This window comes from Cimex lectularius, unplaced genomic scaffold, assembly GCF_000648675.2.
Source record: "Cimex lectularius strain Harlan isolate CLEC.00 unplaced genomic scaffold, Clec_2.1 scaffold15, whole genome shotgun sequence".
Taxonomy (NCBI): domain Eukaryota; kingdom Metazoa; phylum Arthropoda; class Insecta; order Hemiptera; family Cimicidae; genus Cimex; species Cimex lectularius.
In genome coordinates this window covers 1,980,190-2,006,399 of record NW_019392667.1, presented here as the reverse complement: position 1 = coordinate 2,006,399, position 26,210 = coordinate 1,980,190, and the positions used below count along the sequence as shown (strand labels likewise).

General features: G+C 34.6%; 1 protein-coding gene across 7 annotated transcripts in view; it reads left to right on the top strand.

The window, feature by feature from the left end:
• The window catches only part of LOC106673765 (E3 ubiquitin-protein ligase RBBP6), a 49,525-nt gene extending 23,520 nt beyond the window's left edge, over positions 1-26,005 (top strand). For 6 of the 7 annotated variants that reach the window (XM_024225163.1, XM_014406001.2, XM_024225166.1 and 3 more), the window contains 7 exons: positions 9,046-9,355; positions 10,423-10,595; positions 11,522-11,696; positions 11,771-12,055; positions 12,239-12,358; positions 16,620-16,733; positions 23,678-26,005. In XM_024225163.1, coding sequence (XP_024080931.1) covers positions 9,046-9,355; positions 10,423-10,595; positions 11,522-11,696; positions 11,771-12,055; positions 12,239-12,358; positions 16,620-16,733; positions 23,678-25,691 — 3,191 coding nt within the window. In that variant the 3' untranslated portion in view covers positions 25,692-26,005. The remainder of the gene's footprint in view (positions 1-9,045; positions 9,356-10,422; positions 10,596-11,521; positions 11,697-11,770; positions 12,056-12,238; positions 12,359-16,619; positions 16,734-23,677) is intronic. The other variant, XM_024225165.1, reaches the window with a different exon arrangement.
• Positions 26,006-26,210: the final 205 nt, after the last annotated feature.

The window sequence follows — 26,210 nt, the reverse complement described above, 5'->3', positions numbered from 1 at the left end:
ATAAATCAAAATAAAAGCTGCAGAACGTAAGCTTGTATGAAACCTTATCACAGGAAGAATGTAATAATAATATAATAATAACAAAATGAACACTATATTACAAATTATAAACAAAATGAAACTAAAACTTAAAAACTTAAACTAAAACATTATTTCAGATTCAAAAATTAAAGTAACAAATCAACTTGTAGTTATAGTACATGCAGCACGGATAAAAGAAGCAAGATTTTCACTTTTATCATTTACTGAATCAAGTAAGGAGATCAGCCTGGGCCCTTGGCAGTTCACAATGCCCCAGATAAAGTAGACGGGGAGCTGTGATAGGATTGAACACTCAGCGTCAAATTGAAAGGTGTCCTCTCTCTTCCTTGAATTAATAAAGGACAGCGTTGCTTTTCAACTTCTCTCCAGGGTACACCACATAAGTGGAGTTGTTCACATCTCACTTTTAGGATCCAGTGGAGGTCAGAGAATTTAAGGGAGTGAACCTTGCCGTGGCCGGTCACCAGGTTTGGAGAATTGTTTAGGTCCCTATAGAGGAAAAAATCGATCAGATGACCTTGCTTTTTCGTAGGCAATTTCGTAGGGATCGCGATGCCCTCCCAAGGATTACCAAAAAGCATTCAGGCCAGTTGTCAACATTGTCCTGTGTTAAAATGAAGTGAAAATCCAATTAATTTGGGAATTTGTTTAAATGGGCAAGCCAAAATAATAAATTGAATCAGATTATGAAAAGTGCTGTAATTTTAGACAAACGAGAATTGGGAAAAGTGAGAATTTTGAGGATGTACCGAAAGTGTAGGTTTATTGTGTAAATAAAAATTAGGTCTGCTGATGTTTCACTGTAAAGCATGTAATTGGGAGTTGTATCAGGTAGGCCACTTTTTCAATTTCTTCATGTCGTCGGAACCCCCAAACTTGACATGTGTAACACAAAATTGAACGACACACAACATTGAGTAAGTTTAGCTTAGTGGGTTAAGTGGTGAATTGTGGCCAATAAAAGTTTTCCAGATTCGGTGTAGACAAGATTTAGCTGAAGAGGCCTTTTGACTCAGATGGTGAGAGAACGACAATTTAGATCACAGATAGATTCCTAGGTATTTATGTTGGTTGATGATCTCTATACTTTCACCTTTGAAAGACCACCGTTCAAAAGCTGATAACTTCCTGCCCCTCCTGAAAATCATAATCTTGGACTTCGCTAGGTTCATTAGTTCAGTTTTTCGCTTATAGCTGCTTTCCAATTGTCTGCTTGAGGAGAATTCAGTGCTTCTTCATACGTCTTTGGTGTTACGATGTCTGCCACATTTACTTCATAACGTACAGGACTCATAGAGTGTCTCTGGGACGAAGGCAATAATAGCTCTTTATGGCCACCAAGTATTCCTTTTCCTCTGTAGGATCCCAATTAAGATTATCTCTCTGAGATTCTAAAATTGCTTTTATATGCTCCCCAGATCATAATGGCAATGGTTAATGCACTGCCAGTTAGGACAGCTGCGCTAACATCAATTTAGTGTTTTTATGATTTTAATTTTTCGTGACAAGGACCTGTACTCTCCAAGGCGAGTTACTGGGTTCAATAATTCTTTCTGAAAGCAGCCTTGCAATTTCTGCATTGATGAGTCCATGCCTTCTCTAGAATAACAGCGAGATTTTGTTGTGATAGGCCGACAGTCTTGGGATAGTTGGCTAAATAGCCCAGCAGGCTGTACTTTAGCAACTCCTTCCCCCAATTTTAATGTTATACTCTGGTGCTATTTTAATAAATCATGGCTGATCAGTACATCTGAGCATAGCTCCTTCAGCACATTTAGTTTGTAATTTTTCTAAAGGTGATCTGCAATCCTGAGTTTCTCTGACATATCCCTCAGTGACATTGAGGCCATAGACGCTCGCCCCTCACTGGGAGACTCAGCCTGAGTGGAATCGACGGTCTCTTTAAGGCCACTGGCCCCTATGGGGAGTACCAGTCATGTAGTTTCCGGAAGTGGTGACACCAGCAGTGGCTGATATCCAGGTGACCCTTGACCACAAGTGGGTTAATATTTGTCTTATTTTTTTTAAATTTATTTATAAAGGCGATCAACCACTAGGATCATGAATGCCTTGATAGATTATTGTACATCGTCGTGCCTCATCACCAAACTTCCGGTGATAGAAACATAGTTTCTTCTGGTCCTGGGGTGCATCGAGGGAGTCCCTGGGCGGCTTCGTGATCGATGACAGAGCTGTACCTGCAGAAGCTCGACTTTTTTGGTCAACTCGGTCACTTGTCGTGACAAGGTGTCTACAGCTGAGTTTGTTGATGATGTTGAGCTTTCGATGGTGTATATGTTCGCAGCCTCGACTTTGGCTATCTTATCTGCAGTTATACCTAGTCCTGCCATAAGTTCTGTTACAAGAAAAAGGGCCATTAGGGAATAGAGAAACTTGATAATTTGAAAAAGAAATTTATTTTAAAAAATCCAATATTTTTTAAGATTGAAATAAAATAATATTACTCGAAATGACCACCTTTTGCCTTCATACAAGCTTTTAGTCTTCGGGGCCAATCATCTATGGCAGTACGCAACACGTCTTGAGGAAATTTCTCAACTGCTTTTAGCAGAGCGGACTTGAGGCTCTCTAAATTGGTGTGTTTCCTGTGGCAAGCCATAAGCCCAAGATGGGGCCACACCTTGTAGTCCAGAGGATTCAAATCTGGGCTTCCCGAGGGCCAATCTGAAGCCTTAATGAATTCCCGAACATTCTCCTCCAGCCACTGCTGAGTTGTTCGGGCCTTGTGCGCAAGAGCCGAGTCCTGTTGGAAGACCCAATGAGTTCCGGAAAAAAGAGTAGTATTTACGGGCTTTACTACTTTCTCAAGGATGTCTTCTTGGTAATTTTTTGCCCTTGTTTTGACTCCTTGCTCACAAAAATGGAGTTTTGTGGTGCCATCGTAGCAAACTCCCCACCACACCATTACGGAAGCAGGATGATGGCCTCTTTCTACCCTTCCAATTTTTTGATGAGCTTCTAGAGAACTTCTAGCATAAGCTTTGTCATTTTGACGTTAAATTTTTCCTCGATGGTAAAAATTTTTTCATCGGTAAACAAGATGTTTTGATGAACTCCATCGGCGTACCGGGACAACAATGCTTTGGCTCTTTCGACTCTAATATTTTTAAAGATATTGTAAGCCTTTGTCCTGTCATTCTACGGTAAGCACTCATCGAAAGATCGTCTTTTATGATGCGCGACATTGATCGGGAAGAAATCCCCATTTCTCTGGACAATATTTTTTGTTTTCGTAGTGGATTTCTTCGAATTCAGTTTTCAATCGCTTTGATGGCATTTTTCGTCCTCACAGAGCTCACCGGACCTTGGTTTGTCTTTAATAGATAGAGTATCTTTTAAGCGATTTATGGTGCGCCACATTGTCCATTTATTCCTAATGATTTCAGCGTCTTGAAAATCTCTGATTTTGATTTACCTGCCTTGTGCAGTGTGATGATGGCATAACGGTTTTGTTCAAGGGTGCGTTCCATCTTGATGTTATTAATTCTCAATAACAACTGAGTAAAAGAATTTAGCATTATATCAAAGGTAAACAATAGGCAAGAGAGCAAGGTTCGCCAGGCGTTTGTTTGGGATTATTTTCAAGGTGAATGATTGTAACAGAACATATGGCAGGACTAGGTAGCTAATTTGTCGAGGTCTGCGATGTCAACAGTCACGAGGATCTCTTGCATCCTTTTGGGAAGAGCTTGTAGCCACAGGTTCTGTAGAAGTTCCTCCAAGACGAGGTTCATTGCTTTTTGTCTCAGAACGGAGGAAGTGTGACGGTCGTTCATCTCCGAGAGTAGTCTGTTCGAGGAGCCGCGTAACTTTAATACTTTCACTTTCCTTGAAAATGTTAAGTAAGCCAGCTTTCAGGTCTTCATATGGTGTCTTGCTAGGATTCCGCAGGATATCAGTTACTTGTAGTTGTGCCAATTCGAGATTGGCGACAACAAGCTGATATTTAGCAGAACTTGATGCACTTCTTGAAGTAGCAAATACGGCTTGTATTTGGATGAACCACACAGCAGGGTCGCTCTCCAGAAGGGTGGTACCGGACCTATGGAGGGAGGATTCCTGTGATTGTTCCTGAGGCTGAATGTTGGGGTTCAACCTCATCCATGATGCGTGTTCACATCGGGTTCACCAGTTTAGTATTGGGAGTTTTGTTGCCCTGAAAAGGGCCGGTGCTGTTTCGTAACGTCGAGATGATGGATCGAGGCCTTCTTTCTTAGTACTGTTCCTAAAGCCGTTGCTGGCTCTTTACAGTTTCTTAGGCTTTTGTGTTGCTTTTTTATTATAGACGGAAGCTAGAACTTGGAGGTTAGAAAGAAAGAGCATTTAAAAAAAAAAAATCCATGCTCCTTCCTCTCCCCACTCCTGTTCTTATTATCTCTCTCTTTTCTTTAGTTCTTGTGATTATGTAACGGTCGCATCTCAACCCCACCTGCCGAGCTCATTTAAAGCTGTTCAATAAATATTATCTCTTTCTGTGATGAATTTAAAATTTGGATGTGAGAGCCATATCTGAGATTCTGTAATGTCATGATCGGGAACCGTTAGGTTGGTCTCCATGAATTATAAGATTTGTTCGGTACGGTACTCTGAGCGAGATTTTTGCCATTTTTGACAAGCTACTCTGCCGACTTGGACAAGTCCCGAAGTTGACGGTAAATTTGTGGTTGTGTGACTCGGTTGATCACAAATTCGAAGTAACGAGTCGTCGTCAGGTAACGTTTCCCTCGCTCTAGTTTCTTGGCTGCTGCATAAGGCATTATCCTCATCTGTATTAGATGAGTGCCATCCGAAACCTCCGAGCGAAAAATACATCCTAAGCCTTTGTTCCAACGTTGCATAACGTTGGAGATTTTCAAGGTAGGCGGCGGTTGTACTGGAAGATCCTCGTCTTATGACCCGCCTGATACATTTTCGTCCCCTTCGCCTGTATTGATTGCTGAGATCGGAGATTGTATAACATCTACACGATCTGTTGGAATAGGTGCAATCGTGGACGCAGTGGACGTGAGGGCTGTATTCGTTTTCGTGTTTGAAGACGAAGAGTAATCCGGTTGGTTGTGTGAATCTAGAAAGTCTCCTATGCACGTCCGCACACAGTTCTCTAAATGTTCCGTGTCTTCTGGGGTACCAAATATCGTGAAGCAGTCTGCTTAGAAGATGTTGTCCATTGAGCAGTCCATTATGTCGTAATCCGAAGATCTCATTGCAGGTAATAGAGGTGACATAGCCGTCAAACAAGTCTCCCAGATTTGGGGTAATGGTTTCTTCATCGTGTAAACTGTTTTCGATATCGTTTTTACGAGTAGAGGAAGGTCTATTGCCTGAATTATCCCACTTTTGATCATGGTTAGTAAACATTCTATTATAGCTTTGCAGTTGTTGTTGGCTTTCCAGATACATTTCTTCTTCGAAATTACTGCTTTCTGTGGAGCTCCCATTCTTTTTTGTTGTTGTGAAGTCGATGGTGTTTCTTCCGGTGGATTTTCTTCCTCGAAAGGTGAAAGACATCTGTTATTTTCTTCTGAATTGTCCTGCAACACACAGAAACGAACGATCGGGGGGGGGGGAGATCATTTTTGATCAACTGTGTCTGGGATGGGCCTCGCAGAGGCGGCTCGTAGGGTTATTGAAAATTCAGGTGGGGGAGGTATGGCCTTTTATTTTCCTTCCTTGATTCTTGTTGTTCTTGTTTCTTGTTCTCCTAATGATGATCATGGGAAAAAAATAAATAAAAACATAAAAATAAATATACACATTACTTACATACATAAACACATATATACAATACACACAATATAAAAAATACATATATAAATATACACTACAAAAATGTACATAAAAATACATATATAAAATATACATAAATACATCGAAAGAAAAAAAAGGTCATTATTGAAGTTTAGACGTCATTATTGGTCTGAAGCCTCTGCTTTGCCTGCAGGCAACCCTTGTTGCGCATGGCACTATGCACAAACTTTGTTGTGGCATCATAATTTTCTTTTTCGACCATTGTTCTCTATAGGTCACTATTTATAGACAAGGCTGTTTGTTTCATTTCATTAAGCCATTTTGTTTTAGCTGCCGAGTAGTGCAAGGGGCAGTGGAAGATAAAATGGTCCACTGTTTCTTCATTGCTACCACATGCCGGCGATGCTTTAAGATTAAAATAATGAAGCTTAGAGTTGAAGTCCACATTGTCCTGTGAGGACCTGTGTTACGAAGTGATCGAGATATATGTGCGACATCTTCATGCGCTCCTTAACTTTAGGGAATATGCGATGCGTTTGCCTCCCTTTTGTGGAGTGGTCCCATCTTTTCTGCCATTCTTGGAGGACCCATGCTTTTATTTCATCAATTGTTTCAGCAGGAATGGTCGGTTGGTGGCCATTCTTCAGGTCCCAAATGCATTTATGGCTGTACATTTAAGGTCTATGGGTGGTAGCCCAGCGATGACTTGCAATGCTACTGTTGACGTCGTCTTGTAGGCTTGTGTTACAGGAAGTAATGCGCTCCTCTGGGCTGCATCTCCAATCTGCAGATTTCTGCTTCCTTGTCCATGCAGAGGCAGCATATAAGACTATTGACTCGCCTAGGGCATGATAAAATGTGATTCTACTCGTGCCACAGCTTGGGCCACATATCGACTTGATTCGTGCAATCGTCTGCGCCGCCTTTGCTGTAGTGCTTCGTGTGTGAATGGGAAAGCACATTCCTCGGCCATGCTGCACCTCCAAATATTTGACGTCAGGGCTGGATTTTATAGTACCCCCGTTAGAGCGTAATGACTGGGGGGGGGGGTCCTGAGGCTTAAGGATCCATTTAGTAGAATGTGCTCAGTTTTTTCCATTGTGAGTTGCAATTTGACCATATGACACCAATTCTGTACTAAATCGACTACTGACGCCCCGTGATTTTCAACGGCCGGTTTTGTATTCGCGAGGATAACGACAAATAGGTCATCTACATAAGCTATGACCAGGAAGCTTGCTCTCTTTGAGAGTATGCAGTAACTAATCAAAAAGAACCGACCACAAATACGGACCCAGTACTGAGCCCTGGGGGACACCCATGCTAATGTTCTGGCTGCATGTGACCTCACCACATTCCAGGTATGCTTTCCTTTGGTTCAGGTAGCTCTTGACCAGTTGGAGTCGTTCTGCAGGGAAGAGTCTTTGCCGGAGCGAGTTAAATACTGCTGGCCACCACATTCTGTCGAAAGCTTTGCAGATGTCAAACAGGATGCCAACCGCATACTTTTCATTTGAAATACTTATAATGTTCTGGAGTTGGCAGATTGCATGGTGTCGTTGATTTACCTCTGGGACTCCACTGTATTGATTAGGGTGCAGCCCTCCACTTTCAGTACTTCTGACGCAATTTAGTATTAGGGTTCCGAGGACCTTTCCAATTTCAGGAAGAAGGGAAATGAGCCTGTAGGAACTTGGGAGCTCAGGTGGGTGTCCACTCTTTAGAAAGGCACATATGGCGGTTGGAAAATAACCGACCCTGAGGCAATTAGTAAACACTTGATGAAAATATTCATTGGTTGTATCTGCTGTTGCGCCGATTACGCGGGCTTCTCCACCGTCGTGCCCAGGGGCACTCGCCTTTCTTAACGTAGCTCTATCCACCTCAGCTAGTGTCCATGGATCATGAGGTCCAACCATTGATTCATTCATTTTTTCCCTTAGTGCTGCCTGACTGGGTGTGTCCTCCTCTGGGTTGTCATCCGAGAGAGCTTCCTGGAGGAGGATGTCTCCATTTTCCCTCAGCGACGCAAGTCTGGCCTCCAAGCTGGAAGTACCGGACGATTTATGAATTTCAAGAAAGCTACCTTTTTTTTATAAGATTTTTCTTTAGTAAGTAAAGGTTCATGCTTTGTGACTTAAATATTTAGTTGTAAATTTATTTAATGCTTCTATTTTGGTTTACAACACTGCAATTTTGGCTTGACAATTTTTTTGCAACTTTTCTACCAAGTCACATTTATTGTATCATTGAGGAAGTTCACTTCATTGTTCCGATAAGATAACAAACTACTTTCTGCATTCCTCACATTCTTTTTATCTTCCATTCTGAACATTGATGCAAAAAATATGAAAATAAAAATTGGCAATTATTATTGAATTGTTTTACATCTCCTCTACCAGGTGTTAAGCTTAATATTAATGTAAATTTAGGAGGTATCGTGTTGGGAGTATAATTTGGTTTTGATTTTTACTGGCTAATAACAATAAAATTTATAATTTGTCACTAAACTTAGTTGAAGGATTGTATTAATCTAGCGAACATTATAATTCAGGTTTTCCCCCCTCAGATATTTAACATTAAATTAGGCGAGAAAAAAACAACAACAAAATTTTAGTGATAAAAAAGTTGGCGATTCTTTTTAATTATGTCACTGTGAGGCTGAAATATTTCTATGATATGATATTTGTATCTAAGTCATAAAGCATTTTGAGTACAAATTTTTGATCTCAAGAAGACTGCGAGTGGATAAAACTTCCTTTAAAAAAAAAAAATTAAAAAAAAAATAATTAAAAAAATTGTAAAGAGATATAAGAAGATTATTTATTGTTTTATTGTGTAATGTGATTCAATGTGCTTTTTATGTACGTTTCTAAATAAAATGAGTTATGCAGGAAGATTTATTTAATTATTTTTACATTATCTTTTATAAATATCTCAATGTTTTCTTAACAAGCTTCATGTGAACATTGGAAAAGAGTAATCTGGATTTTCTGAAAATTGAAGGATATCTCAGTGAAGGTGGTTGTTGGTGGTTATTTAATCAAATCAGAGTGACATTGTACTGCAAAGTGAAGGAATAATGCATGCTTAAAGAAATAAAATGCAAAGAGTGAGAAGAAAAGTAACCACCATAAAAAGAGAAACAACCCCCTCCCAAAAAAAGAAAAGAAGACATTCATTTTTGAAATAAATATTAGCTTCAATTTTTTCTGTTTTATGCTTTAATTTCAGAACTAGAAATTGTAGAGGATTCATCAAGCTCCGTCGTAACTCCTTTCCCAGCGATTCCAGACCCCATCGAGCAATCCCACCCTCAGGGCAGTGCCATTCCTTCACTTAGCAACCCGCTAACAACCACATCCAAATCTAACGTCAAATTCAACCCAAAAAACCCGAACAACACCACCGTTGTCGAGGAGAACCTCCTGCCCATTCCAAATATTGCCGATTATTCACGTTCCCAACCTAATCCTAACATTTGCCTTAAAGGTGAGGAAACGACCCACCATGTGAGAAAAGACAAATCGCATTTCAATTTCAAGTAAGTTACAGTTTTGTCAGTATTACTTTCTGTTTTTATTTGTAGCAACAGGATTGTTTATTACTGGTGGCAGTTGCTTAAAAAAAAAAAAAAAATTCTCGCTGATGGCATGGTCAGGACGTTTCTGAACGATTTTTGTTTCTCCTGTAACAGCTTCGCTTAAAAACAAATAACTTAGACCTTGTGAAGTTAGAATCATTTTGAATAATTGTTAAGACTCAGTAATTGGTTTGAAATCTCACTGGATTGTAACGCATTTGGTAATATACAGTGTAATTTAGCTAATAATTTGCTCAGTATTACACATTTAAAAGTATTATTGATTTTTTTATTTTAAAAAGCAATCATCATTGATTCAAACAATTGTACAATTTTAATTGTCTGAATTTGAATTAAGTATACGCAAGAAGAGTGAAAGAGCTGAAGTAAAATAAAAGAAAATGTAGAGTAAGTGATTTTTTTATAGTAAAATAATAATGTAATACCAAGACAATGTGTCCACAACAAACACTCAGAAAATTGTGGCTTCCCTATAACTTTTCCTGTAGAACTGGTTTATTTTATTCATGTCTCTTGTTTGGAAAAAAAAAAAATTGGAATGCGAGATAAGAGATATGGGATTCATTGCCTCAGGTAAGTTTTTGATATATTTAACCATACATACCATCTACATTGATTAGCAAGATTGATCGGTCAAGGTAAGATCTAGAATGATTTGCTCACCATTTGTGAAAAACAAAATTCGCTCTCTGGCGTTCCTGAAGACAGCTTTGGTTTTATTGATTCAATTTTTTTAAACATGAGTAATCCACAATCCTTTATGTAAATGGAGTAATCATTAATGATTAAGTTTAATAATTTTGTTTGAACTTAACAAAGGGTAAGTAATGATTTAAAATAATTTTAAGCTTGTTATTATAATTAGTATTAAAAAAATTACATGTTAAACCCTTGTGTATTTAAAAATTTATCTGCTTGACAAAATTATTAAACTTTTTCCTCTTATTTATTTTTCAATTAGGTCGGGTTCTTTATCGTTTAATGTTTTTTTTATAATTACTGCACAGCCGCCATGAGAGGTCAGGAACTCCGACGGTCGACGAACACAACCACATGGAACCGTCGAAGCGCTATCAGATAGAATTGCTAGGTAGTATGCGCCCCAGGATGGTTCCGCCACGAATGGTGCCGCCGAGGATGGTTCCACAAATGCCGCAGTTGATGCAGATGTACAACCACGGTAAAGTTCTAAATCATTTTAGATTAGTTTCTAAATACAAGGTCGATGTTCAGGGAGGGTTCTTTTTTTAAATTTTCTCTTTAATCTTGATGGAACGTTGCAGACAAAGAATGCTCGAGCTCCATGGATCATAAAGTATCGATGAGAAAAGGAAGCGATTCAAGAAAAAAATTATCGAGAATACCCCTCAAACTGTTACATATATCGTCATATAAAAGTATTGAGCCCAAACAGCGTAAGAATCTATAGCTTAGTAGTTTTTGAGAGTAGACTTTTTTTGTTTTTCACTGTTCCATGTTTAATATGGATGTTTTAAAACATTTAAACATATACATATATTTGTGGAACAAATGCTTTTTTGATGAATGGGAGCTTTGGGGATTTTTTTTTTTTCAAATCGCTTCTTTCAATTTTTCGTGATTTTGTTTTGGAAAATGGAATATTTTTTAACAACTCTAATTTTTGGGCTGTGTTGGGTGAAAGGAGCTGAATTTTTTTAAAATGTTATTGTTAAAAGGATTGGTCTTAATTTTTCTTGCTGCAATGTCAACGAGGCAACTTCTTATGTTCATGCTTTTCAAGATGTCAATTAATCAACAATTAATATATAAATTTATTCAAAAAGGAAAAAACGTTTTTATATTATTCTTTAGTTCAAATTAAAGAAAATAAAATGCACTTGTTAGAAATTCATTGAGGCCAAAGAAAAAATGAACAGGTTGTGTTTGAATTTCATGTACAAATGGTTAAAAATATTTTTCTATTCCATGAAGAATTGATTAGCAAGAAACCTTATAGACATCCTCATTTTCAGGTTTTATTTTTGTGAAAGCACTGGTAGCAAATTCTGGTGGCACTAGAATGTTTAAGAGGAACATTTTAGCTTATATTCATACGTCTTTATTTTTATTTTTTATTTTTTTCAGGCAGTTATATGTATCGTCAGGTGGCTCCTGTACGATGGAGAGCTCCAGGCGGTATGGTCATGCCACCATATCTTCCAGACGTGGATGAATACGGCCACCGGGCTCCTCACAACAATCGTTCGAGGCCATGGACACCGTACTCAGGATCACAGAATGGTGTTCTACCACCTGCTGGGTAAGTTTTTTGTGACATTTCAATTTTTTTTAAACAAGAGACCTTTTTTGTTTTAATCTATTTTCATTCTGCAGGGCTTTGGATGATCCTCTGCAATGCTATCGCCAGTATATATCAGACAAGGACAGACAGAATAGGGCAAAAAGACGATCCAGATCGACTTCACGGTCGTATTCTAGATCTCCTTCTTCCAGGACGAGGGCCAGGATTAGGTCCAGGACCCCAAGATCAAGGACAAGATCAAGGTCAAGATCAAGATCTCTGAGATCAAGATCTAGATCGAGATCGAGATCCAGGTCGGCACACCATCATGTGCGCAAGAGGACAAGGAGCAGGAGCCGCTCTTTCTCTATGAGCCGGTGAGTCTCGTTTGTCTTCGCTCGTTTAATATTATTAACCGTAGTTGAACTCCAGTAAGCTGATTCTATTTTAGTTCAGGGGTAGATTAGTTTGTTTTAGTTTCGTGTCATGAATCTCTTCCTTTGCTTTCTCAATTTTCCCTGAAATTCGAATTTTCATTTGAACTTTCTCTCTAATTGAAGGTCATCCTATTCTGATAGAAGCTTGAATAGAACTCCAAGCCGAGAACGCCATCTTTCCCCGGTGCGGAGGAGAGGGGAATATCGCCATTCGCCGAGCTACAGGAGCTCTTCTCCCTCTAGGTGAGTTGATTGAGAATTTAAAAAAAGTAGCTTTGCCCGTCATAAAATCACTTCTTTCTCGAACAAAACTTTTTTTTTTAAATTGAAAAGATCAAAAAGTCTTGGTGAGCCTTATTTTGGTCACATTGGCATTTTATAATTAATTCATTCCTTGTCAAATAAAACATGCGAATTTTTAGTTCATTTTTGACACATTTGGTAGTTCTTTTTCTTTCATACTGATTTTACTTGGGTTGTTGGTTTGGTTTGTAGAATTATTGTATGTTTACAATTCATATTTTCAAAATCTCTTTGTTGCTTTTGTGTCATAAACTTTGTTTATGTGCTAGCATGAATTATAATTATTAGGAATGTCATTTTTTTTCTCTTTCTTTGCTTGTCCGTTTACTATCATTCATTCGTTGTATGCAACTTTTGTTAAAATGGCAATTCTCTTTATGAATTTTGATTTTATTTTCTTGCTTAAAAAACATTGGAAATTATTCATGTTAGAGTCTTATGCTAGAAATGTCATTCAGGGCCCACAATAATCATATGTGCATCAGGGCTTGGAATCGTCAAGGCCTAGGTTTGATGTGTGGCCCATTCTTTTAAATCGTTATTGTTACATAAAAATACCTGTTTTAGCCAATATGTTAATTCGTTACATTAACACGTTCAATGTGGGAGCCTGAAACACTGTCAACTTTCCAAGGTCGCATTTTTTTTCAATGGTCTTAATTATAAAACATGGAAAAAAATATTTAAATTGTTTATCTTTTATCTAAATTAAAACAACTTTGACAATTAGTTGTTTTGTCATTGTTTGAAGGGAGTAAGATTTTTTTAAATAATTAATAATAATTAATTAATCTTTTTCCGTAAGCCCGTTACAGTTCATGGTCCGATTGATCAAATTACATCTTTCAATTAATTAATCTTTATGTAAGGTATTGGTTGAGATAAAAAATTTATTGAGTTATTTTTGTGTAAGGTTTTGGTTGAAATGAAAAAGCTAGTGTCACGAGTGGGATTCGAACCCATGAAGCCGAAGGTCGTGGGTTCGAATCCCGCTCATGACACTAGCTTTTTCATTTCAACTAAAATCTTATGCAAAAAGATTAATTGAAAGAAGTAATTTGATCAATAGACCACTAAATATAATGGAATTAATAATAATTTACAATAAATATCTTAAATAAATCAAAAATCTATTATATACAATCAATTAGGGAATAAGGTTGAAATTTCTTTCTAGAAATAAATAATAATTTACAATAAATTTCTTTAAAAAAATAAAAACTAAACAATAAATCCAAACTATTTACAAATTAATAATTACAAACTATTCGCATAAAATGTTATTATTTAACTAAAATTATTAAGAAAAATTAATCTAACAATTTATTGGGTTGTCCAGAAAATAATCCAGGTTTATAGTTTCAAAAGAAAATCAATTAAATGGATGATTTAATTGATCATTGTTTGAATGATCATAATTCGTGAATAATCATCATAATATGATTATTCATTGTAATCATCATGAATTATCACTGAAGTTGCATGGGAATGGCAACTTCTCTACACCCTATGAGTAGAATTTTGAGTCTTTATTATAAACAAATTCTGTAAACACATTTTCTAATGACTTTTGATCGATTTTTATGTTGTAAAATGTTGTCTAGGTGTCTAAAAAATTGGAAGTCGGTAGGTGGGAGGTCTGAAGAATAGGGAGGGTGAGGCAGAACCGAAATCCAATGGTTGTTATGTTGTTACATGAGACACTGGGCCGAGCATTGTCGTATAACAGAATCGGCCTTTTCAGATTGACCAAAGATGGCTTCGATGAGATTATTGAATGCCAATTTCTGGTGATTTGCTTTAATTTGAGAGCAATGCGTTTCGGTATTGGTTGTTTTGTGCCAGGATTGTAGAAAATCAGCCCAAATGAAGTCCACCAAAGAGTCACTATTACCTTTTTTTGATGACTTGGGGCTTTGGAAAATGTGGCTTTATCGAGCCACTGTCCAGAACATCTGCTGTGATCATAGAGAATCCACTTTTCATCACAAGTAACAATTCTACCTAGAAAAGGTATGTAGAAATGGCAACTTCTCTATACTCTCTGAGTAGAATTTTGAGTCTTTATTATAAACAAATTCTGTAAACACACAGAAGAAAGAAAGAAAGAAAAAATTCTGTTTTTGTTTCACGAGAGGAGTTTTATTTGGTTTTGATGATTTTTTTGGCAGTCAGTTAATTCATGAGGAACTTAACTTTTGACCTTTCACCTTTTTAATTGCCTTAAAGTGGTCTGTGATGGTTGATTTGCTATTTAAAAGATTCTCTGCAAGTTCTTGAACAGTTCTGGAATTTTCTTCGACCTAAGCTCGCAGAACTTCATCATATATGGAAGCAATCCTTCCACAACCCTCTTTGCCTTCAAGGCTAAAGTCTCACTCTTAAAATATTTTAAACCATCTCTGAACGGTGCTCTCACTCACATAGCTGTTTTCCCAGATTCATTAATGTTTCTGGCTGTTTGGGCCCCGTGCCAACTAAGTTTAAACTCGTAAAACGAAATTATGCGAAAATCATGCATTGACATCTTAGTAAAGACAAGTAATGAAATGTAAACGACGTAAACAAACATTTTTGTTTGGAAGAGGATTAAAACGTGTTGACATTAGTACAAAGAATAATTTACCAAATGTAAACAGTTTATTATATTGAGGGGTAATTGAAAGAAAACATAAATACCTGCATTATTTTTTGGACTTCTCAATAGAATTGATTGTACAGCGTAATTTTTCTGTCTCCGGTGCTACTACCTGGGCAGTAGAAACATGCTCTCACTTTCCTACCTCGCCCTCTTTTGCTGCAATTTACATAAAGGATTTGTCCTTTTTGTCCTCCAGACATTGAAGCTAGCTTAGTTTTTTTTCCGTCCAATTGAGAATAACTATCAAAAAAAGAAACTCAGTTGGAAGTGTCTCTGGAAGAGGTGAAAGGTCAACTTTTTGTACCATTTTTGCCTTGTTCGTTTCACAGATCTCTTCCCAATAAGACTCCATTTCCAAAAATTAGCAAGAACTATTTAAAAAAATTTAAATTCCTTAGAAATATATTTTTATATTTACCATTATTATAATTAATTAAGATTTTTTTGTTGAGATAAAAAACCTTAATTAATTATAATATATTAATTGGTCAAGCGGACCACGAAATCAGTGAATTTACCATTATTGTTATAATAACCAAATTTAATTTAATAATTAAATTAAACTCATCAGTTTTCGTGGTCTGTTTGACCAATTAATATCTTTCAAAAGGTTTTTAGTTGAGATAAAAAAGTCAGTGTCACAAGCGGGATTCGAACCCACAACCTTCGGCTAGATACACCGGTTCTCTACCACTTGAGCTAGTGTGATTCCGATCCTCTTGGACACTAACTTCCCATTTCAACACCACCTTTCGAATTTTCCCTCCTTTTTGCCATTTTTCAAATGTCATGTAATCTATTTGATTCTCAGCGACAAATAAAATGGCTACGGAGAGCTTAAGTGAAGATATACTTCAGTTTAACTTATTAAATTCACTAGTTTTCGTGGTCCGCTTGACCAATTAATATCTTTCAATTAATTAAGGATTTTAGTTGAAATAAAAAAGTCAGTGTCACTAGTGGGATTCGAACATTGAAAAAATGGCAAAAAGGAGGAAAAATTCATCAGTTGGGAAGTTAGTGTCCGAGTGGATTGAAGACACAATAGCTCAAGTGGTAGTACGGGATCTGCTGCTTTGAATGTGTTGATTCTCCTTAGCATGTTTTGAACGTTATATCTAGTTTAAAGTTTGCAAATTCCAGGTCTAGGTCTTCCAATATGTCTAGTTTATGTTAATCTTGTTTGGGCTTCGGCGTTTTACTTTTTTATTTTTTTGGTTTGATTAATGCACAACATTTACTATTTATTTTTATTTAAAAAAAAAATAGTTTAAACTCTAATCCAACCTTAAGTTCAGCACTCATCAGGTTGATTGGAAATAAGCGTTTGTTCCAGAATTAAGTGAAATCTGGTATTTGACCGTCAACCCCCCCACTCTGCATAATACTCAAAATTTTAACACTAACTTTAAATTTTGACTTTGCTTTTATCCAAGTGAAAATTTAATCCATTAGTTTGTTGCATAGTGAAAAGCCCTCGAGTATTTGACTTTTTTGGCTGTTAACTCGCTATATCCATTAGTTGGCCAATAAAAGAAAACCTTTTCTTTATTTTCCCAGATATTACACCCAGAAGTACAAAGACGAACTACATAGCCACAATGCGTCAAAGACTGTCGAAAGGAGGAGGCACGCTGTTAAACCTTCGGATTATTACACGTCCGACTATACAAGGTATTTATATATTTTTTTCTTTCCTATTTGGTTATTCTTGTCTCAGATGGTTTACCAATATATGAAGCAATGGTTCAAACGATATGCCTGGTTTAAAGTTACCACAATTCGTATATAATACTCAGGTGATTTTTTGCTTAGGTCAAAATTTTTAGTTTGAACCTTTGTAGTTTGACTCCGAACCTTAAACAAATCCTTTTGATATCTATAATGTTGAAGGCTGCAATATTATTTATTCTTCAAAATTAATTATGAAAAAAAACTTATATTTCAATTTTCAAAATGGCCATTCTGCTCCATTTGCATAAAGCAGTTATGTAATGTAATAAAAAAATTTAAAAAAAATTTCAACGTTTTTTCCCCCTAGCTTATCTATCAATGTTCTTCTAAATAAATATCATGGGGATGGGGGTTAAACATTGACCCGATGCTCATCATTGTAAAGGTCCTGGGTTCGAATCCATACTTACAAATGGGATTTTTTTTTCGAAAACACCATCACCCCTAGGCACCCCCTCATTAAAAAATCTCAAAAATTGCAAAACGAATTTTGATTTACTAAATTAAAAAGTGAATGTTTATCTTTTAAATCATTGCTTTCATATATACAAGTATATATTTCTATATCTTTATTTTTGTCATTGATCTCTCTTTATATATATACATATATAGTTCTCCCCTTCCAAACTATAGATTTTATAATATAACAAAAAATATATTCTGTAAATAAAGAAGACAAAGAAATATATTATCTGTGATATCGATGTGTCTTTATTATTAGTGTGTAAGGAAGAGTAGTAATTAAACAAGAAACTTTCTGTGATAAAATCTAGTTTGAAGAAGAAAATAAATATTTTGAAAGGCATATTTTTGTAATAGAACATGTTCTGTATTTTACTTCTTACATGAAGAAACATGAAAAATATTGTGAACAGTGTTTTTTGTTTTTGATTTTGATTCACCAATAAAGACATGAAAACAGAATTATGCGTAATAAACCTGTTTATATAACAATTTCTAGTCTTTTTTTGTATTTTTATTGTGTTGAAAATTGTTTGCTCTGTAGACTAAAACAATGTAGACTATTTTGTAGTAGTATTTACCTATTTATTTTTAATTTTTTGGTGCTATGAAAAATTAGTTTTAAGCTTCATATTTATAGAATAAAAAAAAGAGAAAAAAGAAAAACACAGAAAAAGTTGTACACTTGAACTGAATTTTGCAAAAGTGATAATTGTGTACAATGATTAGTTTCTAGTTTAAGAAAAGTGTCTTCAGTGAAGAAAAGAGTGCTATTATTTTTAAAACAAATTTAATACCAACAGATAATGTAAACCTGTTTTATTTTTTAATTATTAAAAAACAAAACACAATTCTTTTTTTATAGAGAAAATAAAATTGTAGAATTAGTTTTATTCAACAATTGTGATATGTAAACTGTTGTGATTGGAAATAAATGTCCACTTCACCTCTTTTCCTAATTTATTTTTTACATCTTCAAGCAATCCGGGGACAAAAATCCTTGCTGCCTCTCGACACATCTGTGATTCCTAATTGTCTTTATTTTTAAGCCATTGACACCCTATATGCTCTTTGTTCTAAATTGGCATATTGATTTTGAAGAGAAGTTGTTTTTTTGTTAGTCCATTTTTATGTAAACACCTTTTCTAGGTAAAAAAAATATTTATTTTCATGATATTTTATAATATTGAGTATTTATTTCCTACAGCAAGGAAGTAATATTAGTACTCAACTCATAGCTCATAGACACATAAGAAATATAAAAAAAAAGTATTTTTCATTGTTTATTTATTTAATATTATTATTTTTTATGATTCCGGTGTTTATCTATAATCATACTTAATATTACTCAATGTATTTTCAATGGCTTGGTTTTATTTCATGAAACAGTGATATACTGCTATGTACTATTTGACATTTGAAATGTTTTTTCTTTTTAATTTTTATTTTGAGCGCCTCGGGAAAATATGAAAAAATCAATTACGAATCAATATGCCCATTGATAAATTTGGTTTGGATAATGTTTCAAATTTTCCCCATAAACAGTTAACTCATTCAGTCCAGTCCCAAAGTTTTTGCAGTCTGATAAATTAAAAATTTTCAGTACGGAAAATCAATTTTGTATTGTTTTAGTGATTGATAAATTATTAATAATAAAAAATTTATAAAGACAAGAAAAAAAAATTACTGGTGATTAACCGTAATCCAAATTATTGAATACACTACAGTTAAAAAAAATTAAATGTCAGTACTTCAAAAATGATCTGTAATAGAATACATTTCAAAAAGTGATTCAACGTTCCTGTCAATAATGATAATCCATTTTTAACCCTCCCCCTAGAAATAAATGTAGCACATTGGGATTTTTAATATAAATTAAATTAATCAAATAGATCAATAATCTCAAGTGTCTTCAAATTCATAACAATACTCTGCCGAAAATATTTAAAAATGAAAACAATGTTAAAATAAAAATAAAAGAAATTTATTAAAAAAATAAAAATAATGATGTTAACACCATAATTAATCATCAAATAATTGGGAAAGGTTAAGTTAAACCAATAAATACAAGGAGTACTGGACCATGAGAATGGGTTAAAATTTAATTCTAAAGGAAAACCACTGATTTCATTTTTGTAAAAGAAGTTTTATAGGTAAAAAACACAGGACAGAGTTTACTTTGGCTCAGTCAAATATTTACCCGACAAACTATGTAAAAAAAAAGTTAAAAAAACCTTAACAAGTGTATTCCAGCTATTGGCAAAAATTTCCAAATCTTGAAATCAGTGGTTTACAGTGAAAAATGGTATACTTTTTTATTATTATCATCATAAAAAAGGGTGGAATGGCATTTTCTATGTTCATTTAACGAGCTTGTTATGTATAGTTTGCTTATTTGTAAAAATACTTGAAAAATTAAATCTTGAAATTTGTCTCGAGGGTGTAGCCCACTAGCTGACTTTATTAATTTAAAACTCTGTTTTGATAAGAAAAAATAGTTAAAAGTTATTAAACCTGGTTTCTGACTGAAATCCTCTCTGTCTTAGACATAATTTCGTGGAATCTTTGATACAAATCTTTTATGACGCGTTGTACATCTAAATCTTTGTGTAATAGAGTTTTGCATATGTGAGAGTGCATGTTATATTCGCAAAATCCATATTTTGTATATTTTTATTTGAAATGAAGAATTCTTCAAATTTGGTTTCAATAGGTCTGATAGAAGTTTTGATTTTCCCATCAATAAGGATTATAACGTATAATTTGATAGTTACCTATCATCTTGGTCTGCCTATATTTTCGCTGATTTTGTCTGAGATGCGTTTCGGCATTTTTCCATCTTCTGTCTGTTCTGTGGAAGAGTGTTTTTCGAATTTTGTTTACTGCGAAAAGATAAACTTTGTCGAACGCACTTGAGTACTAAACTGATGTACTTACTCATCTTGAGGAATAAATTGTTCCACTTTCCAAGTTAGACTTTCATATATTTATTTTTAAACTCCAATGTTGCATCAATTTTAATCTAGTTTGCATCCAGTGGCTTGGCATTTGTCTTCATCAAAATCAGCAGCAATAATTGAACAGTTGTTATTTCCGTAGATAGAAGAACAGAGTAGATAATTCTGCACACTTGGGGAAAAATTAGATGTTAAAAAAAATTCAACACAATTTTAAAGTTTAGCTCTTTGGTGCAAGTAGAATTATCAAAATGTTTTCAGGTGGTTAAAAAGAAACATTGCATTTAGGCTTAATCAATTAAGCACATCCTATTAGCCGTAATGAGTACACATTTAGCCAAAATTCGATTTATCTGGTTTTGCCCCAAGGGTGCAGAATTATAATAATGGGCTTAAGAAGATGCTCTGTCACACTCTTTTATACTAACTTTTGTGTTCTACGGTTTTCCAAATTTAACGACAATATTTTGTTGTTATAGGTTGTATGATCCTATTCGTGTCTGGGACATTGTTTTTTATTTTAGCTTGCAAGCCATCTTGCCTGACATTGTGAAATGTCTTATTTTATTAAAATTTTAATCTCGATTTTTTAATTTTTGCAGTGCTTTTTTTAAATTTTTCCATCACATCAATGATTAAGCTGATCTTAGCCAGTTGATTTGTTATCTTGTGAGTTTTCACGTTATATTCTAAATTTAAAAAAATCAACACTGAAAGCTACGATTAAACCCAAAGAGAATAAATGCCTTTCTTATTTAAATTCCGTCGTAACTTTTATTATTTGACACACATTTTTATTTATTTATAAAGGATATTTAAAATTTGAAATAATAAAAGATAATTCAAACGTGTTTATGCTGATGATGATTGTGAAATCAATTATTTGTGTATCTGACTAATTCAGTAACATTGTCGGTTCGTTTTTTCGTGATGAGCTTGTGTGCTGCTCAAGAAAACTTGATTTTCCAAAGCAGTAATTTGGATTTGTGTCTTGGTCAACTTTGATATACTCAAGCGATTCCCAGTAAATTCTACATGAATAATATGTTAAAAGATGAGAATTTGATTTGAGGCATGTCATGTTTTTAATTTTAATTACAGCTTGAGAAAGTTCTGTATCATTTTATCAATTTTTCCCCCCTACTGTTGTACTATTATTTTGCGGTTTTGTGAGATATTTTGCCATCTGTAAGGTGATGAACCTGTAACGATCTTTGTCCAATTAACCTGGCCAAAATATTTCCACTGGTTTTGATTGTGCATAGATTTCCATTGATTTTGAATGTATCTCAGCAACTTTGAATCCTAAATATTGAAGCTGATTTTTGTTGAATTTTAATTTTCTACAGTTGCTGTTTTAGTGAGATTTATTTAGAATATAAAACTACTGACAATCACAAATAACGCATTTCATCACAATCAGCATAAAAGATTTGTATTATTTAATCTAGACCTATAAAAATTTTTATCGTTTTTGAAGTTCAAATTTTAAACAATGCAAAAAGTGCCAATTATAACAGGGAAATAATCTTGCAGAATATTGGAAAAAATATCGAAGTCAGTTAATAAATTTTAAAATGCATTGTTATTCATAATAATCAGTTTAGTCAGATATGTATTTGCATAGATTTATGTGTAAATGTTACAGTTTTATTGACACCCGTCATTAAATTTATTGGAATGTTTCGATTTCAAATTGTCTTAAAATATTTTCTGACCTTATTAAACGTTTACTCATCCACTCGCTAGTTTCATTGATTTTGGAAATAGTAAACATACTTGTAGATTTTTTCAGGCAGCCATTTGTCCAGAACGCTTTTACGAAGAATTCGATCAAATTTTCAGTACGCAAGGTGGAAGAAGGCCGACATCTTGGGTTGTAAGTCTTTCTTATTCTCCATATATATGTAAAACGAACAGTTGATTCTGATTTTTTTGAAAATTAAAAAAAAACAAACAAAACAAACTCAATTTGAAAATTAAAAACACACAACCACAAGGACACAAACAACTTTTATCGATTCATCTAAGTGTACATGTTTACTTTATATATATTTTTTAAATTTCAACATTAACTTGCAAACTTTAGCTATAGGCTTAGTTTTAAATTAGGTTTTGATTAAATTTAATACACTTAAAATAAGGTTTTTCATATTTAACAGTAGAGTTGGGGTTTTAAGTATTTGAAATCATTTGTTTTGTTTATAAAAATCAAATATCATTTTTATTAGATCTGGACAGGTTTTAAACCATTTTTTATTTGCCCATTGCTTGCTTTTGCCAACTACAAATCATTAGATTACATTTGATTCTGTGTGTTATTTTTAATCAATTATAACATCTTAATAACAAATCAATTATAATCTTAATAATAAATAATAACATTTTAATCAAGATAATTTTCTAAGCCAAAAGAGAGTAAATAACTTATACATGCCATAACTTATATGAATTAGCATATGTAAGTTATAATTTTTTAATATGTACTTCCTAGTTCAAAATTGTTATTTTCATTTATAATTTTTTTTATTTCTTCAAGGAATAACCATATTTCACTTTTGGTCCATTTGTCTGGAAATTGAATCAATTTTACAAAAAAAAAAAAAATGTTAAGTACCATTTTTTTACTTCATAATTTTGATAGGCAAGGATATAAAAGGTAAACTTAAAAATTAGAAAAATCGAATGTTTGAATAAAAAATATATAACTATATTATAAATATAGTCTGACTTTATATGTAGAACGTAATTTTTAGGGCTGGAATTTATCATGGGTTATGTTCTCTTCGAGCGTAAACTCCTTCAATTTAGACAAGTTCAATTTATTAATTTAAATCCAGCTTTTGATTATATCAGTCCATGTTCTGATTTTTAACTTTCAGAAATATTAGAGTCACTGTTTAGTGAGATTTTATATGTATTTTGTTATTTCGACACGCAAATTATTGTAAATTTGATCGCATGAAATAATGGAGGATTGAAAGAGGTACAACTGAAGGTGTACTGGTTAGTACTTGTTTTCACCATTTGAAAATAACTAAACAAAATAGGTCATGTAAGTATTTACAATCTGAAATATGGCCATTTTATTTTATAAATTTTGGTGACCTTTAAAAAAAATTTCATTTAAACATTTGTATGCATGATATTTTAGTTGAATATAAATTGGGTTGGGCTGGCTAGTTTTGGTATTTTGATTTTAGTAATATGTGTAGAATGTTACAGTGCAGTAGCCTCACCGTCAAAGAAACACCATGGACGATGTGGGAGTTCGATGATTTTTCATTTTAAATTATACAAAAAATGTTTTTTTTATGAAATTTTTATATTAAAAAGGGGTAAGGTTTTTTTATGAGGAAATCTAACAACAGGGTCTTTCTTTTTAGGGATATTTGGGGGTACATTTTTTGAAATTTTTAAAATAAATGGTACTAATTTGATTGTTTTGTTTCCTTTTTTTTATAGGCACAGTGAGCGATATGAACCTCGTTACATTCCGCCTTCCAGGGAGAGAGACAGGGAACGAGATCATGACAGAGAGAGGGACAGGGATAGGGAGCGAGACAGAGACAGAGACAGGGATAGGGACAGGGATAGAGATAGAGACAGGGACAGGGATCGTGATAGGGAAAGAGAGAGAATTGACCGAGAACGGGAAAAGGATAGAACTTATTCCAAACGTTCGTACGATGAAGAACCTAGAGATCTCAAGTATGACGAAGCAGATCTCAGGTATAAGGTTCCACCACTGAATTGGGAAAAGGCGAGGGATCATGAACTCGAATTAAGGAAACGGGAGATGAGAGAGCAGCAAGAATTTTATGGATCTGATAAATTAAGGAAGAGAGAACCTGTCAAGCCAGTCGAAATTATCGAGGGTACTACAAGGGAGATTTATCCACCTGGAGTGATGGAAGAAGAAAGAGGCAGGGTACTTGTCGACGTCAAGAGAGAACCTAGTGATGAGAAGGCTCCTTCGAAATCCCCCGAGAAGGAGAAGAAGATTAAAGAAAAGAAGAAAAAGAAGAAAGAAGAGATAGATAAAAAGAGGAAAAAAAGAAAGAGCAAGGATAAAGCAGATAGGAAAGACTCTGAGACGCTTAGTACAAACGAAAGTATAGAACCCGGGACAGAAGATGGTTTAGAAGAGGACTCAATCAAGAGCAAAGATGGAGAATCATCATCATCAAAGACAGACAGGGAAGGAACTGGTAGAATTCAAGAAGAGCCCAAAGAGTTACCTGACAAAGATGTTGTCCTCGCTCCAGTTCCTGAATTGTCCAAATGGGAAAAAGAAGAAGAAACTCTCAATCTTTCCGAAGAGAACAACATTTCTGGGAATGATGAGAGTAAGCAAGTCACTTCTGAAGTTCTCAAAAGGGCTGAAAATGCAATATTTAAAAAAGTTGTCAATCCACTGAAGACAATAGAAACAAAGAAGCCAGAAAGGCGTTTAGAAGTTGTCAAAAAGGAAAAATTGGAAACAAAACCACAACACAGGGAAGAGAGGAAAGTCACGGAAAAAGAAGCAGAAAGGCCAGAAAGGCACAGAGAGAAAGACAAAAGGGATGATAGAGAAAGGTACAGGGAGAGGAACTCTGAAAGAGATGCTGATAGGGATAGATATAGGAAGTCAGAGAAGGATGATAGACAAGGGAGGCATTCTTCTAAAGATACTCCTCGTTCTGTTGCTCTACCCGTTAAACCGGAGAGCCAGGACAGGCAGAGAAATACTGATAAAAAAGAGCCACAGCCACAAAGGATTTCTGCCAAGGAGAGACTTGGTGCCAAAGTTGAAGACAAACTTGTTGTTAAAAGAGAAGTTCGAGGAGACAGGAGGGAAATTAAGTTCGAGAAAATACCTCCAAAGAGTGTTGTGACAAAGGAGAGGTCAAGCAGGGACAAAGAAAAACCGAGAGATCGTGAGAAAGAAAAAGAAAAGGAAAGGGATAAGTGGGGAGATATGAAACTCGCCGAAAAAGTCAAACCTCCTGAACTCAAAAAAACATTACCTTTGGAGGAAGTTTTTGAACCGGATTATGAAAAATCTGACCATGAAACGGAGAAAGAAGAAAAACCAGAACCTTCAAAAGCGGAAACTTCAAAACAGGATTCTTCAACAGCTGATTCCTCTAAATTGGAACCGGCCAAATCCGAAATGTTAAGGGTGGCAGAAAACAAAAGATCTCGTAGCGTCGATGTAGAAAAAGAAACCAAAAAAATGAAAGTAACTCAGGAAGAAGAGAAACAAGCTTCTTCTGGAGATTCGAGTGTTAGTTCCGATGAATCGGAAAAGAGGCACAAGAAGAAGAAAAAATCTAAAAAACACAGGAGGAAGAAAAAGAAGAAGAAGCACGGGCTGTCATCAGACTCGGATTCTTCGAGCTCATCCTCTGATTCAGAAGTGGAAAAGAAAAGGCGAAGGTATAAACATAGAAGCCACAAAAAGTCAAAGAAAAGGAAGAAGTCAAAAAAGTGATTTGTTTTCTACTTCTAGAGGGCTATCCCATTTATTACTTAATGTACATTAATTACTTGTGTATATATATATTATATGCTTGTCATTTATTTTAGTAATTTGTGTAGAAAGTCATTGAAAAAGATGATTTTTGTACATTAATGAAAACCTCTTTTTTTTCTTTTAATAGTTGGAATAAAAACTATTTTTTAATATAAATTTCAATTTTGAACAATTAAATACGATTTGTGATTATTTTCCGGGTGACTTGTGCCCGATTGTATATTTGTACCTTGGCAATTAAATAAAGTTAAATATAAATTAAAATAATTTAATACTGTTTTCTCATTTATTTATTTTACCAATAATTTTTCTACTTTAAGAAGAAGATGAAGCCTGATTACAGTTTAAAATTGCATGGCAGATTAAAATTATTTTAGAATGGTTTGGATTTATTTATATGCTTGAACCATACACTGTTAAGTGCCTTACTGAATTTTTTTTAGAAAAATAAATTAATGACAATTAAATTGAGATAGT